Source organism: Sebastes fasciatus, chromosome 15 (genome assembly GCF_043250625.1).
Source record: "Sebastes fasciatus isolate fSebFas1 chromosome 15, fSebFas1.pri, whole genome shotgun sequence".
Taxonomy (NCBI): Eukaryota; Metazoa; Chordata; class Actinopteri; order Perciformes; family Sebastidae; genus Sebastes; species Sebastes fasciatus.
This window is the reverse complement of record NC_133809.1, coordinates 21,564,022-21,576,416: the sequence shown is the minus strand read 5'-3', so window position 1 is coordinate 21,576,416 and position 12,395 is coordinate 21,564,022. Positions and strand designations below refer to the sequence as shown.

Genomic DNA, 12,395 nt, shown 5'->3' with positions numbered 1-12,395 from the left:
TATTTTGCATCGACAAAAGGCTTGTGGCTTGTGAGGATCTCTGGAGATATATAAGAGGCTCGTTAAAGTAGATTTTCTGTGCTCTCTAGTTTTGACAGAAGCGTCTCACCTGTGTTTTGATGGATGGCTTCCCTTGGGGGCATTCCCAGCATAGAGACAATTTCATAAACAGGCAGGCCCCCCCCCACACACACACACACACACTGTGAACCCCTAACCAGGGGCCCTTTCACAAATAACAACACAGTTGTCTGGGGAGGCTGTTGCCACAGCTGTGGCCAGTCCAGCTGCAGTCTATGAATGCTGTGTTGGGACACTTGGAAGGGTACGGTGGTCAGTCTCCCAGCTGACTTTGCAGATTTTATTGTTGGATCCTTCCCCCAAACAACCATGATCACAGCTACTGTGTCATCTATGACTTCCAGACACCCCTGCCTCCACTAGCCCACCCACTTTTCAGCTGTGGAAAGCAGTGATGCATCCAAATGTTTGCAGAAAAACCAAAAGCACCATTTGGACGAGGGCTTTTCTGAACATCATTACATGTTTTCTCCGATTGTTTCCCACCATGTCATCTGCAACATTGTTGCTATACGAGTGTTGGTATGGTATTCACGTTTCAATATAGTTTACCGAACCACACGGGGCATTATGCAATTACGGCTCCCCCAGAATTAAGGCAGAGAGGCAATTTGAACCTAAAAGCTGTTTATTTGAGGCTGTTGTACATTTTTCTCAGTTCTATATCTGGAATGCTGATTATATCGTATTTACCCAACCCCTATACTTTTTTCTTCCTCTTCCCCTGTTGTTTACTGCTCACAAGCCTAATCTGTCATCACTGTCTTTCTGTGTAACAGGACTGCAGTGTTTACGAGATGGAAGAGAAGATCCTGGAAGTTGTAAGTATCCTCTATCTCTTCTCTTTGTTGCTCCTAATGTAAACTAAATGAGACCCTGAAGTTCATATGCAGGGGGGAAAAGGTCTGGTAGATCGTTTGGGTAAATGTCTTTTTTACATAGAGATTGTGTGACATGCTCTCAGTAGCAAGGTCCGTTTTTCTGAGTGAATAGAGCAGACGGATCTATAGGATCGCCAGCAAAGGAGGCGGCTCTAATACGCCCCGGCAATCAATCAGCGTTTCCTGTTCCTGACACTCTCCAGACCCCTTGGGCTAACACTGGCCTTCCTCTAGTCTCTCTCTACAGACAACCCAAATGAAGTCCACATTAGATCAGAGTTTCTCATCTTCCATTTCTTTCTTTCAATGCTCACCTCTACATAAAGTGTACACCATGTGTTCAAAATGCATGTGCCTGAGCAGAGGCGTCGCAGAAGGGACTCATCTAATGATGACTAATGACAGTTTTTGTCCTGAAACAAGCACGGAACAAAGCAGAAAGAGGGGTGGTGTGCACAGGACTGATTTCAGCCTTGTGTGTGTGTGTGCACTGGGACGTCCAGTTAATAGCACACTAATGGTCCCTTTTGGCCCATTAAGCCTTGCACTAAACATGGACATACACACACAGAGTCATGTACACAGGGAGTAAAAACTGATGAAAGGATAAGGTCTATGCGTCACGAGTGTCACGAGGAGCAGCGTAACTTGACTTGTTCCAACCTGTACAACACACAATGGTTATTAAAAGCACAACACACACAGTCTTGTGTTTCTTATTTTATTCTCTGATGCATTTTCTTTTTTCCTTTTTTTTCCTCTGCAGTCTAAGATTTTGAACAACATCTGTGATCAGACCGTGAGAACCACCTCTGACCCCCTGATGAGCCAGTCGGCCTGCTTGGATGAAGTCCAGCTGACCAATATCAAACCGGGAGAGGGCCTGGTAAGGAATGCTGGGAGATTTTTTTGTCTTCCGCCCTAAACCCACGGACTTCCTTCTGGGTTTTGCGGGGCCAGGAATGCTTGCAATGTGTGTGAAATTGTGAATATTGTATTTTTACTGAAACTCTTGTGGGTTTTCTTTTTTTTTTACCCTAGGGGATGTACATCAAGTCTACCTACGATGGTTTACATGTCATCACGGGAACCACAGAACATGTAAGTATGACAATATGCTGACCACAAGAATACACTCAGCTCCTTTCCATGTTTGAATTAATATAACCAGTGAAAATACAGTGAGAGAGACTGGTTATAGTCCAGAATGAAGCAGTTAAATTCCTCTATTGCTGCACCTTACTTTTGAGAACAAACTTCTCATATTGGTTGAAAAAAAAACACCTCTCTCTCATCTTCCTCTTCATTCTCCTCCTCCTCTACTGAGGGCACAACAACTTATCTGAAGGAGTTAAGAACTGCTCATCCGTAAAGGGAATTGTTTGTGATATTTACCGATTTACTGTAGCGCAGAAACTTTCACAGCCTCCACACAAAGAAAAGTCCTACCTTTTCCCTGCAGTGACACAACCAGTCAGTGACTAATACACCAGCAGCACTGCCACGGTTGGATCCTCACGCCTCCGGTCCTTAATCGTGAATCAGGACCTGAATCATCACCAATAATGACTAGTTGATCTCGTTTGACATCCGTGTGACATGAAAAACAATTCCGCTCATATTCATATACGCAGACAGTGTTTGTGTTTTTCTCACGAATTGAACTCAGACTGTTTGCTCATCACATATTTGCTCTTTGAATACGAGAGTTTCAAAGGCTGACAGTTGAAATCAGAGAGAGATGGTGCTAAAGTAGCTCAACAAGGTTTTGTAAATAGTGTGTCGTGTGTTAGCAGCAAGTGTTTTTTATAAAAGTGGTTTATCAGGCTTTGACCTTTTTACTTTGTTTGTTCTTTAGTCACCTGCAGACCTGACCAGGAAGATCCATGCTGGTGATGAGGTGATCCAGGTCCACCAGCAGACAGTGGTAGGAACCTTTTCTTTTTTTTTTTTTTGTCCTGGATATCTACATATTTGACCATACATATTTCAATCAATTTGAGTACACATTATAAATATTAATGCTGTGTGTTTTTATGTTGGTTCTAATCCTGTTAACCAGGTGGGCTGGCAGCTGAAAAACCTGGTCGTCAAGCTGAGGGAGGACCCCAAAGGTGTGGTTCTACTCCTTAAGAAGAGGCCCACAGGCACACATGGTTTCACCCCCGCCCCTCTCAAGAACATGCGCTGGAAGCCCCCAATGCAACAGGTACATGCGCACAAACCCTTCCTCCTACCTTACATTATGGAAAGATAAACAAAAGCCTTCTGCGTTTAGTCATTGTCAACCAATTATCAGCTTTTTAGGGAGTTGGTTCTTATACAGCAAGTTCAGACAAGTGTCACAGAGCCACCCTGAAAGAGCCGCCGGCTGCATTGAATACACCATTGAGTTTGAGGCAAACAAAGTCCCGTGATGTCATTCAGTCTGAGAGATAACACTGCCGGCTTATAGTGTTGGAGTCTGGTTAGATCGTATCTGGTTCATTAGAAAGAAATTGCCCAGATGTCGCCATCAAAAGAACACTTACGATTTGGGTTCACCCTCTTTTCTTTTCAAAGAGCAAGCACCCCAAATGTCTATTGTTCAAAGAAAGCTCAGGGGGTAGCTGATAAATATTGTGCTAATAAGGTTATGTGACTGTAATCCAATTTGCTCTTCTCCCTCATGTGAACACATTAGGCTTAACTTGGCTTTTAACGACATCCCTGCACCTGAGTCCCCTTTAAAAGACTGTAATAAGCCCCGTTGTAAACTAAGACTTCCACATTTCAGGCTGTCTTATCATGCGTAGCCTGTTTTATAGCCTGAGCAGGCAAGATGAGAAGATATCAGATAAGAGTGGGTTTCTCAACACAACAAAAGAGCCTCTCAACACAAAGGTGGCCAACGTCCACATCATCACCAGCATCTTGTTTTAACAAGTAGTCAGAGGGTATCTGAGTTAGACATCTCAGTTTATCTGAGATAATAAGGCTCCAGAAGGCAAATCCTACACCCTGATTCAGGAATGAATGACACTGGCTTTGTAATACTGTATAATCTGTACACATGGGAGCTATTTGGACAAGGAAAGGGGGGGAAAATGATTCACAAAATCTCAAATCGGATGTTTAGTTTGTCATTAATACATCACATCTACTACACGGTATCATCAGACGTATCATTTAGGTCTGATGAAAATGGCGGTGAATAAGAGTCGTTCGTCTAGTCAAGGACACGATGTTGTTGAGTGTTGGGAAACATAACTGTGGTAAATGAGTACAGTTTTAAGTACACGTCTCGCGGGCTATTTTGGACTTCACTTACAATCTTTCCATACCTCAAACAAGAAGGTTTAGACCCGGAGAGCACTTAAATGTCTCACCACATGTGGTAAACTCCTCCCAGTTGCCAACAAGTCATATTTAGTTTTTGAAACAGAAAGCAATGACTTCATTTGTTTTCAACGGTGAACTGATATCGATACGTTGGTGCTGTGTTTTTGTTTTCCAGCACAATTCCTCCTTGATCAGAACCCAGTCTCCCTGCGGCTCGGCCAACGGATCGACCAAAAAGGAGAAGCCGGCTATCACGAACTTGTACATCCCCCCTCCTCCTCCGATGCCATACACCCCACGGTGAGCCGTCCCATTTCATATACCAAGATTATTATTTAATGAGGTTTAATTTTATCCAACAAGTTGAGTTCTAAAAGTTAGAGCATAGGAAATAAGCCACGAAACAACTGCCACCCTGCAGTGATCGACCCTCAGTCACCCCCAGTCAACCTTTGCCACGTGTCCTCACCTCACATCAGGTTGATAATGAGTATGTCCCACACCCATGATCGCCTTACCTCCCTCCCTTTCCTACTGCACATTCTTCAGCCCACTCTGCTACCACCAGTCCCACCATAGTCCTTATGCAACGGCTCTTTCATCTTCCACCTCCAGAAAGCTGAGAGAACGTGGTCACATTCACTTTAAAATGCTAGAGACTGCATTTTAATATGAAGTTTGTAGCCTTGTCGTACTGTTTTATGCTAGGAACTGTGGAGTTGTGGGATGTTGTGTTGCAATAAATAAACAAGCATTTGTTTCTCCACGCAGAGAGGGGAGAACCGACACCACCTTCTGCAGCATTAGTAAAAGACCAAAGGGCTCTGAGTCACCCAACTACTATCTGGACCAGGAGAGCAGGAGACGCTGCACCATCGCAGATTATGACAAGTTAAGCGTTGGCTGTCCCATCGAGGCCAACGTGATCCAGCCCAGAATGAGGGACCAAAAGTCCTCGCGTGGTCAGTAATTTCTCCTTCAGGGAATCTCAGAAATATTCCACCAGTGGACATTGAAAAATTTTAATTAAATGAATGCAGTTGATGAATGTAAAACTCTTGCCTCTAGGTAAGCCCCGGCCCCTCTCAATGCCAGCGGACACCTGCGTTGGAGTGGTAGATCCCTACGCTAAGCCCTGGACACAGGGAAGGAAAGGTATGTACAAGCACGCTTTCACTTTATAATTCTAGTTTACAACACACTTGAAGGATTACATATTTATGTTTAGTTTGACAAGAATACTTTCTCATACTCATAGTTCAAATTATAGCAGACAAACAAAGCACAGAAGCATAGCACACTACACTGTCATCAGTTGCCCTACAAGTGACATTTGAGCACATTAAAGTTGCCAAGAGCCTGAATGTCATAAGATTAACAATATAAGGCTAGAATCAAGATTATTACATATTCACCACCAATGATGGTAAATTTAAAACCAATTACAAAGACTTTCAAAAATATATATATATATTTTTATCAGTCTTCACTCCTTGACCATCACATGAATCCATTATATCGCATGAAAAATCATGTTTAAAATATGCTTAAAGGTAAGGTCCATTATTTATTTTTTTAGGTTTTTATATCATTCTGTAGCTTCCCAGCAGTGTTCCTTATGTATTCAAATCCGAACATTGAAATTTTGGTATGTTTGCGTCAAAATGCTATTTTCTCAATCCCTTCTAAAAACTTTTCCCCACGTGACCTGACATAGGTTTCTGCGGGATGACGCTGCTACATGTATAGTATATATATAAAGCGGTGAAAATATTTGAAATATATTGTGCACTTGAAAAGATATTAATTATAATTTAAGTGGATAAAAAAATACTTTTTCTGCTGCTCCCGTCCACAGCTGCTTTAATTCTCCGTCAGACAGCACTTTCTGGCGGGGAACTGACGTCATTATATCGCTCTTTTCAAAGCCAACAGACTATATTCACAAAAGCAGTAATTTTAGCAGCATGGGAGTATACATACAACCCTACTTTAAAGATCTGAACTAACCCTTTCAGTTATTTCCAAACTTAGCACAGCTAACGTTGACTCAGCTAGTGCTAGCATTCACATTATTCATAACCTTATTGATTAGCTTCGATTAGCTTACATTTGAAAACGGAACAGAAGAACGCAGATGGACCCACCCTTTAAATTATTTAAGTATACATTATTTAAATTCACAAAGCCATGGTAGATGGTTCCCCCTGTTTCCAGTGTTTATGCTAAGCTAAGCTATCTGGCTGCTTTACTCCAGCTCCATATCGAACGGATAGATATGAGAGTGGTATCGATCTTATTTTCTAACTCGGCAAGAAAGCAAATAAGCAAAATGTCTAACTAACAATTTAAGCATCAACATTAGTGCTGATCATGTTGCACACTGCTTTATTCAGAATTCATATTTGAATTTGAAGGCAAGAGGTGCTGGAAGGATTTGACTCACTGACTGCTGGTTGATTTATTTATTTTTACTTGACCTATAGGACAAGCCTTAAAAGTTCTGTTATCAATAAATGTATCCTAATATCATGTCATTTTTTATGAATGAGAGATTGATAAAAAAAAAAACACCCAGTGCCTCCCTTTTAATACTGTTGATAAGCTGACTTCTCATCGTCTCTGTGCCTCAGGTGAAGACCTCCTGTACAGATACCTGAGCAACGAGAGGATCCCCACCATCGCAGAGGAGGTCCCCTCAGTGACTCCGCCCTACAGGCCTGCTGGGGAACGCCACCTCGTCAGAGTGGACCACATCAGGGGCACCCGCTACTACTCCAACTCAGACCTCCACAACAGCGCCACCATCCCCTACCAGGAGGACATCAAAAAGGCCCCCGTAGGCCCCGTCTCCAAGCGCGCCACGGCAGAACGCTCACTACTGGTCAGTTGGATCACGCGGCTTAAGCTATTGACTCACTGATGATGCGCTTCCTGTCCGGGGCTTCCTGTCTTTTGTCCTTCCTCAGTGCCTTTGATTTTTTTTTTTTTTTTTTTTTTAACGTCCAGCTGTTTTTTTTTGGCAGCTTTGGGCTTTCTCACACTCCTCTCTCCCCCCAAACCTTCCCTGGTGTTACTACTACTACCAACTACTACTCCTCAAACCAAACTTGCTTTTGTAGTACTCACTACATTACATCATCACCCCTTTAACACTGCCCACAAACCCCTCCTCGTCTCTGACTACAAGTCCCACCTCTGCCTCAAGAAGATACAGTTTGTTCAGGTTTTAGCCTTGTGTGCTGTCTTTTGGACTCTCTCTGTACATATTAAGCTATGTCATGTTTCAGTTGAAATGGTACCATTTATTTAATACTTCAGAAAACTTGCCTGATATCACTTCAGCTATTCGCTTATTTTGATTTTATTTGCATAAATAAGTTATAAAAAATACAGCATATTTTGTGAGCAGACTCTGTGCTTTTAACTCTACATGTTTTCTTTCTCAAATGACACTTTTGTGATCAGCTAGTTGCATAACCCTCTACCAAAGGTTGCCTCTTGTAAAGCTATGCATACACTTCAGAGAGATTTTTATAGTTGATAATGCTGCATCGGTTGGTAAAAGGATGTTTATATCTTGCCACTAGCAAATATTTGTGCTGGTTTTAAAGCTATGCACTTGATATCAGTAAACTTTTATATATCCTGTGTTTCAGTTTACTCTGCACCTAAAGGGGCCTATACATACAGCTGGCTGACAGTAATAACTGGTCTTTTTTAAGCCAATCTTTTAGGACATACTGGTCAAATGGCCTTCTATTAGCTCAGATCACAGAACAGAATGACAGTATTATTTAAGAAAATACAGGGAAGAAGTGTTTATTGTTGCTTCATCTGCCTTTTGTAAGTTTTGAATAGCGTTTTATTAAAAATTGCGGTTCATGTCAGTGATCTTTTGTATTGTCTTTATTTTACCAATGGGTGTGGAATTACTGCTTTACGTGTAGCGTTTGGGATGATATTTTAACTTTAAATTGCTGAACTATGCTGTTCTAGTATCAGTTTACATGCTCAAAAATGCCCTATTTTTATCGTAACAATCTGTCAGCTTTAGGGCAGCTTTAATCATTATTCACTTCCTAAACTAAACTATTGAGCCGGCTGGCTTTCTAACCTGCTTTGACCTTTTCTAAACATACGGTGAAACAGGATAGCGAATGTCAAGTTACCCTTTTCTCTGTGTCTCAGATGGTGATGGTTATGCAACCACTTCCCTCTTTGATGAACTTTAAATTCCAGCTGGGCCACCATATGGTCAAAGCAGGTTTTCCATCAGGGGGATCTTATTCCTGCACATATGTTGCCGTTTAAACATTTAAAAGCCAGGTTAGGATTACTGTGCCTGACAGCTTTCGCCATTTTCATTGATTTGAAGAGGTGTTTGCCTGGGAAGGAATCGGCACCTTTTTCATCGTGGAAACTGAAGATCTGTCGAGAACGACCCACCACTCACACCTCTTTCCCCTTCTGCCTGTTTCTTCTTTGTGCATGAATCTACTGATGGAGATGGGCCTCTTTTCTTATCTCTCCTCCACTTCTTCTTCTTCGTCCTTACTCTGCCCAAGCTTGCCAAGCTATAGTCGCCTGCGGTCCTCACTAATTTGCACTTTCTGAAAACCTGTGGTCTGCCTAAATACTACCTGCACTCCGTTTAACCCACTGCTAAGTTTGCTAACCACTAACATGTTATGCCTGCACATCACAAATGGTCACATGGGAATGAATTATTGCTCGATTGTGCATGTGGACTATTTTTTTTTTGTTAATTTATCACAAATCACAGACGGAGACATTGGAATGTTTTATCCTCCATTTCTTTTTTTTTCCCTATTCTGGAGTAGATTTGATTCAGAATTAGCAAAAAATTGATTGTATAACATGCCGTTAAACATGTTTATAATTTATCTGCCTGCAAGATAAGATGCAGCAGTTTCACAGTTAACATTTAAGTATTGCCACATACATGCTACTACAAGAAAAAATACCAAAATAATTAGCTTTGAGGGCAGATCTCAATGGAACTGAGGGCTTTCAGAGCAACTTTACCAGAATAGCTGACTCCAACATGCGTTAACACATGAATCTTTATGTATCGCAGGGACCTGACTGGCACTCTAGCAGTGACTTCCTCAATCGGTGAGTTCCTCTCTTTCTCCCACACACACACACACATGTACGCACGCAGTGTTGCGTAGTCTATAGGCCAAAATGAGAAACACAAGACCAGAGTGGGTGTGATTTTCCGACAGGGAGTGACAGTGGAATCTTTTTAAAACAAGCCACGGGGTGCAGGGTCAGTGGGTGGGCTGCTTTTATGATCAGGGAAAATATGCCACAGACAACCAGGCTGAGATTCATACAGATGCTGACGGCTGTAGGGTGAAAAACTATACAGTTACTATCCGAGTGTGACGGTATATCAATTGTTTAATGGAGGGGTGTTAAGTAATTTGTCGATTTGTGCCTGTGGCTTTTAGGAAGCACAACAACTGACCTCCTACACAAAGTATCACTGCTTTGCTTCCGCCTGACTGAAACAACAATCATTCCCGAATAGATCTCCCTATCTAATCAGAGCGAAGAATCCTCAAACATGTCTGAAAACATTTATTATTTGTTTTTTTTGGCCTGTGAGCATTGCTTAAAGCAGGGGAGAACATTTTCCAAGGACCCCCTCTTAATCGTAACACCAATTAAGCGTAATGCTTACTATCGTTGGAACTACTTGTAAAACTTTTCAACCTCAAAGATAATCCTTTATTAGTCCCACGGCGGGGAAAATGTTAATACCACTTATATACCTTTTAAACAGAGGTTGATTTGAATCAAATTGCTTTTGGACTCAACTTTTACAGCATTTACAGCCACATTTCAAGTAATTGATTTTAAAAGCTGTCAGAAAATGAACAGCAGCAAGACTGGCATAGTCCTAATAAATCAAGATATTTAAAGTTACCAGTCTAAAGCTGACTTTCAGTAAGGGCTTCAACGTAAAAACAGTGAACTTATTGCTCTGTGTCACAATCTAATCAGAGTTTCTATTGGCCCAAAGCTAACACGGGTGGGAGTAATGGACACAATCTGCTTGTTTTTTTTTAAAGTTATTTTTTTGGGGGCATTTTCCATTTTTATGACAGGACAGTGGATAGAGTCGTGAAAGGGGGGAGAGAGAGAGTGGATGCGGAAAGGGCCACAGGCCGGATTCGAACCCAGGCCGCCGCGGTCAGGACCAAGCCTTAATACATGGACGCCCGCTCTACCAACTGAGCTAACCCAGGCGCCCACAATCTGCTTGTTTTATTGGTGCAAATCGTCCCCATCTGTAGATATGCACTTTTTAATGATACAGCACAATTTTTATAATTTATAGCAAATTATTTCGTGGATCCCCTAGCACAGTGCCATGGACCCCTCTTGGAGAATCACTGGCTTAAAGTAAAGTAATTTCAAGTTTATCAAACCTCTGCAGATAAATGATGGTCATTTTGTCGGAGCAGTACCAACCTTTTCACTCCTTTTGAATGCTAAACCAATTTAGAGCTTATTATTAAATGATATTTCTGTGTTTTTTGAGGCATTGTTATCTCTCAGGACCTCCAATATGCCAGCTTCTAGTGTCCCACACACCAATGTGTCCATCCTTCGCCATCCACCCCCGAGACACCTTCACACGCTGCGGAATCTTTAGAAATGTCACTGTTATGACAAATCCTGATTCTGCCAACTATAAATAACCCCAACCCACTGCAAAAATATGACGACATCCGAGGAGAGCTGCTCCTCCGTCTCCTCATCCGTGGCCCCTGGATGTAGGGCCTGAGGAGGTGTGACTCCCCACATTAACACACCGTGATCGATGACTAAACGCCTTGCACAATACCCCCCCGCCCGCCGCCCTCCGCCCTCCCCGGCAGTTCTATTCCAAGAGCCACACGACGCAAACACATGCCATCCGGTTTGCCGCACGCTCCATCAAAACACATTACTCACATTTAGAATAGATATATAGAGAGAGAGGGATGCTATTGTAAATCTCGCAGATAGGCAGTTGACTCATTGTTGGTGGAGGTTTATAAACGTGCCACACTAATGCAGGCAGTGGGAATTTGATTGACAGCGGATTTAATCAAGTGTCATATTAATTTTGGCTTGTTAATCCGTAAAAAAACAAACCAGATTGTCCTCATGACAAAGCATAAAATGTGGTGGTGCATCAATTTTTGTTCCTGTGTCATTTGTCAAAACCATCAATTTGGTTATCTGCAAAAAAAGTGAGGTCCTTCCTGTGTGGGCGGGAGAGCATTTAGAGTTGCAACACCTGCAAAATAACAAACTAGTAATTTAAGGAGGAGACAAAGACTTGAATATGGATGACAGGAGGAGGAGAGCACACAAAAAATGGTAGCAATCGAAAGGCAGGAAAAACGAGCCGGAGACAGTTTCATACCCTGAAATTGCAGGGTGAGGCCTGTCCTGAGGTAAATCATGTATTTTGAGCATTGGGAACCAGTTTTCGTGTCTACCCATGCTGCTGTGGCTAGTTGCCAAATGTATTATCAGAACCACCGGCACACCTAAATGCCAACCCTTCAAGCAGTCTCCATGGGATCTGTTTTGTTCATATCAAAATCAAAGAGAGCTGGATTGGAACAAAGATAAAGATCATGGCTGGGAAGAAATAAGTATGCGGTGGGAATTTTCAAGAGCCTGGTCTAAAGTATGACGGCTGGGAAGAAGCTTCTTAGTGCTGCTTTAATGGTCTGTTTAAGATCAAAAAGTGTTGACTTTCATTGTCTCCTCTTTGTTCTTTCAGGTATAATCAACCACAAATACGATCCTGGTCCTTCTCTCAAGCAGTAAGTATATTGTTTGTTGAACGCTATCAATCCCGCTGACGAAAGAATGATGTGTACAGTACGTGCGCAATGTGAGGAATGCCACTGGCTTCATTCAGCCTTGGCAGGAGGAGGTGAAACTGAGAGCCTCAATTACAGGGCCATTACATTTCACACAAAGATATGACAACATGCACACTTTGCACTCTCTATCTGACACTCCAGACCAGTGGACAGCGATGCAACATGCAGGTTCTTGAGTGAGGATTAGGCC

At 42.3% G+C, this 12,395-nt stretch overlaps 1 protein-coding gene across 1 annotated transcript in view; it reads left to right on the top strand.

Moving 5' to 3' along the window:
* Nucleotides 1-12,395, top strand: part of cnksr3 (cnksr family member 3) — a 54,982-nt gene that overhangs the window by 28,359 nt on the left and 14,228 nt on the right. Inside the window, exons 5-15 of the mRNA XM_074659884.1 lie at nt 861-902; nt 1,729-1,848; nt 2,004-2,063; nt 2,821-2,889; nt 3,025-3,171; nt 4,459-4,583; nt 5,055-5,245; nt 5,352-5,438; nt 6,917-7,167; nt 9,385-9,422; nt 12,100-12,142. Coding sequence (XP_074515985.1) covers nt 861-902; nt 1,729-1,848; nt 2,004-2,063; nt 2,821-2,889; nt 3,025-3,171; nt 4,459-4,583; nt 5,055-5,245; nt 5,352-5,438; nt 6,917-7,167; nt 9,385-9,422; nt 12,100-12,142 — 1,173 coding nt within the window. The remainder of the gene's footprint in view (nt 1-860; nt 903-1,728; nt 1,849-2,003; nt 2,064-2,820; nt 2,890-3,024; nt 3,172-4,458; nt 4,584-5,054; nt 5,246-5,351; nt 5,439-6,916; nt 7,168-9,384; nt 9,423-12,099; nt 12,143-12,395) is intronic.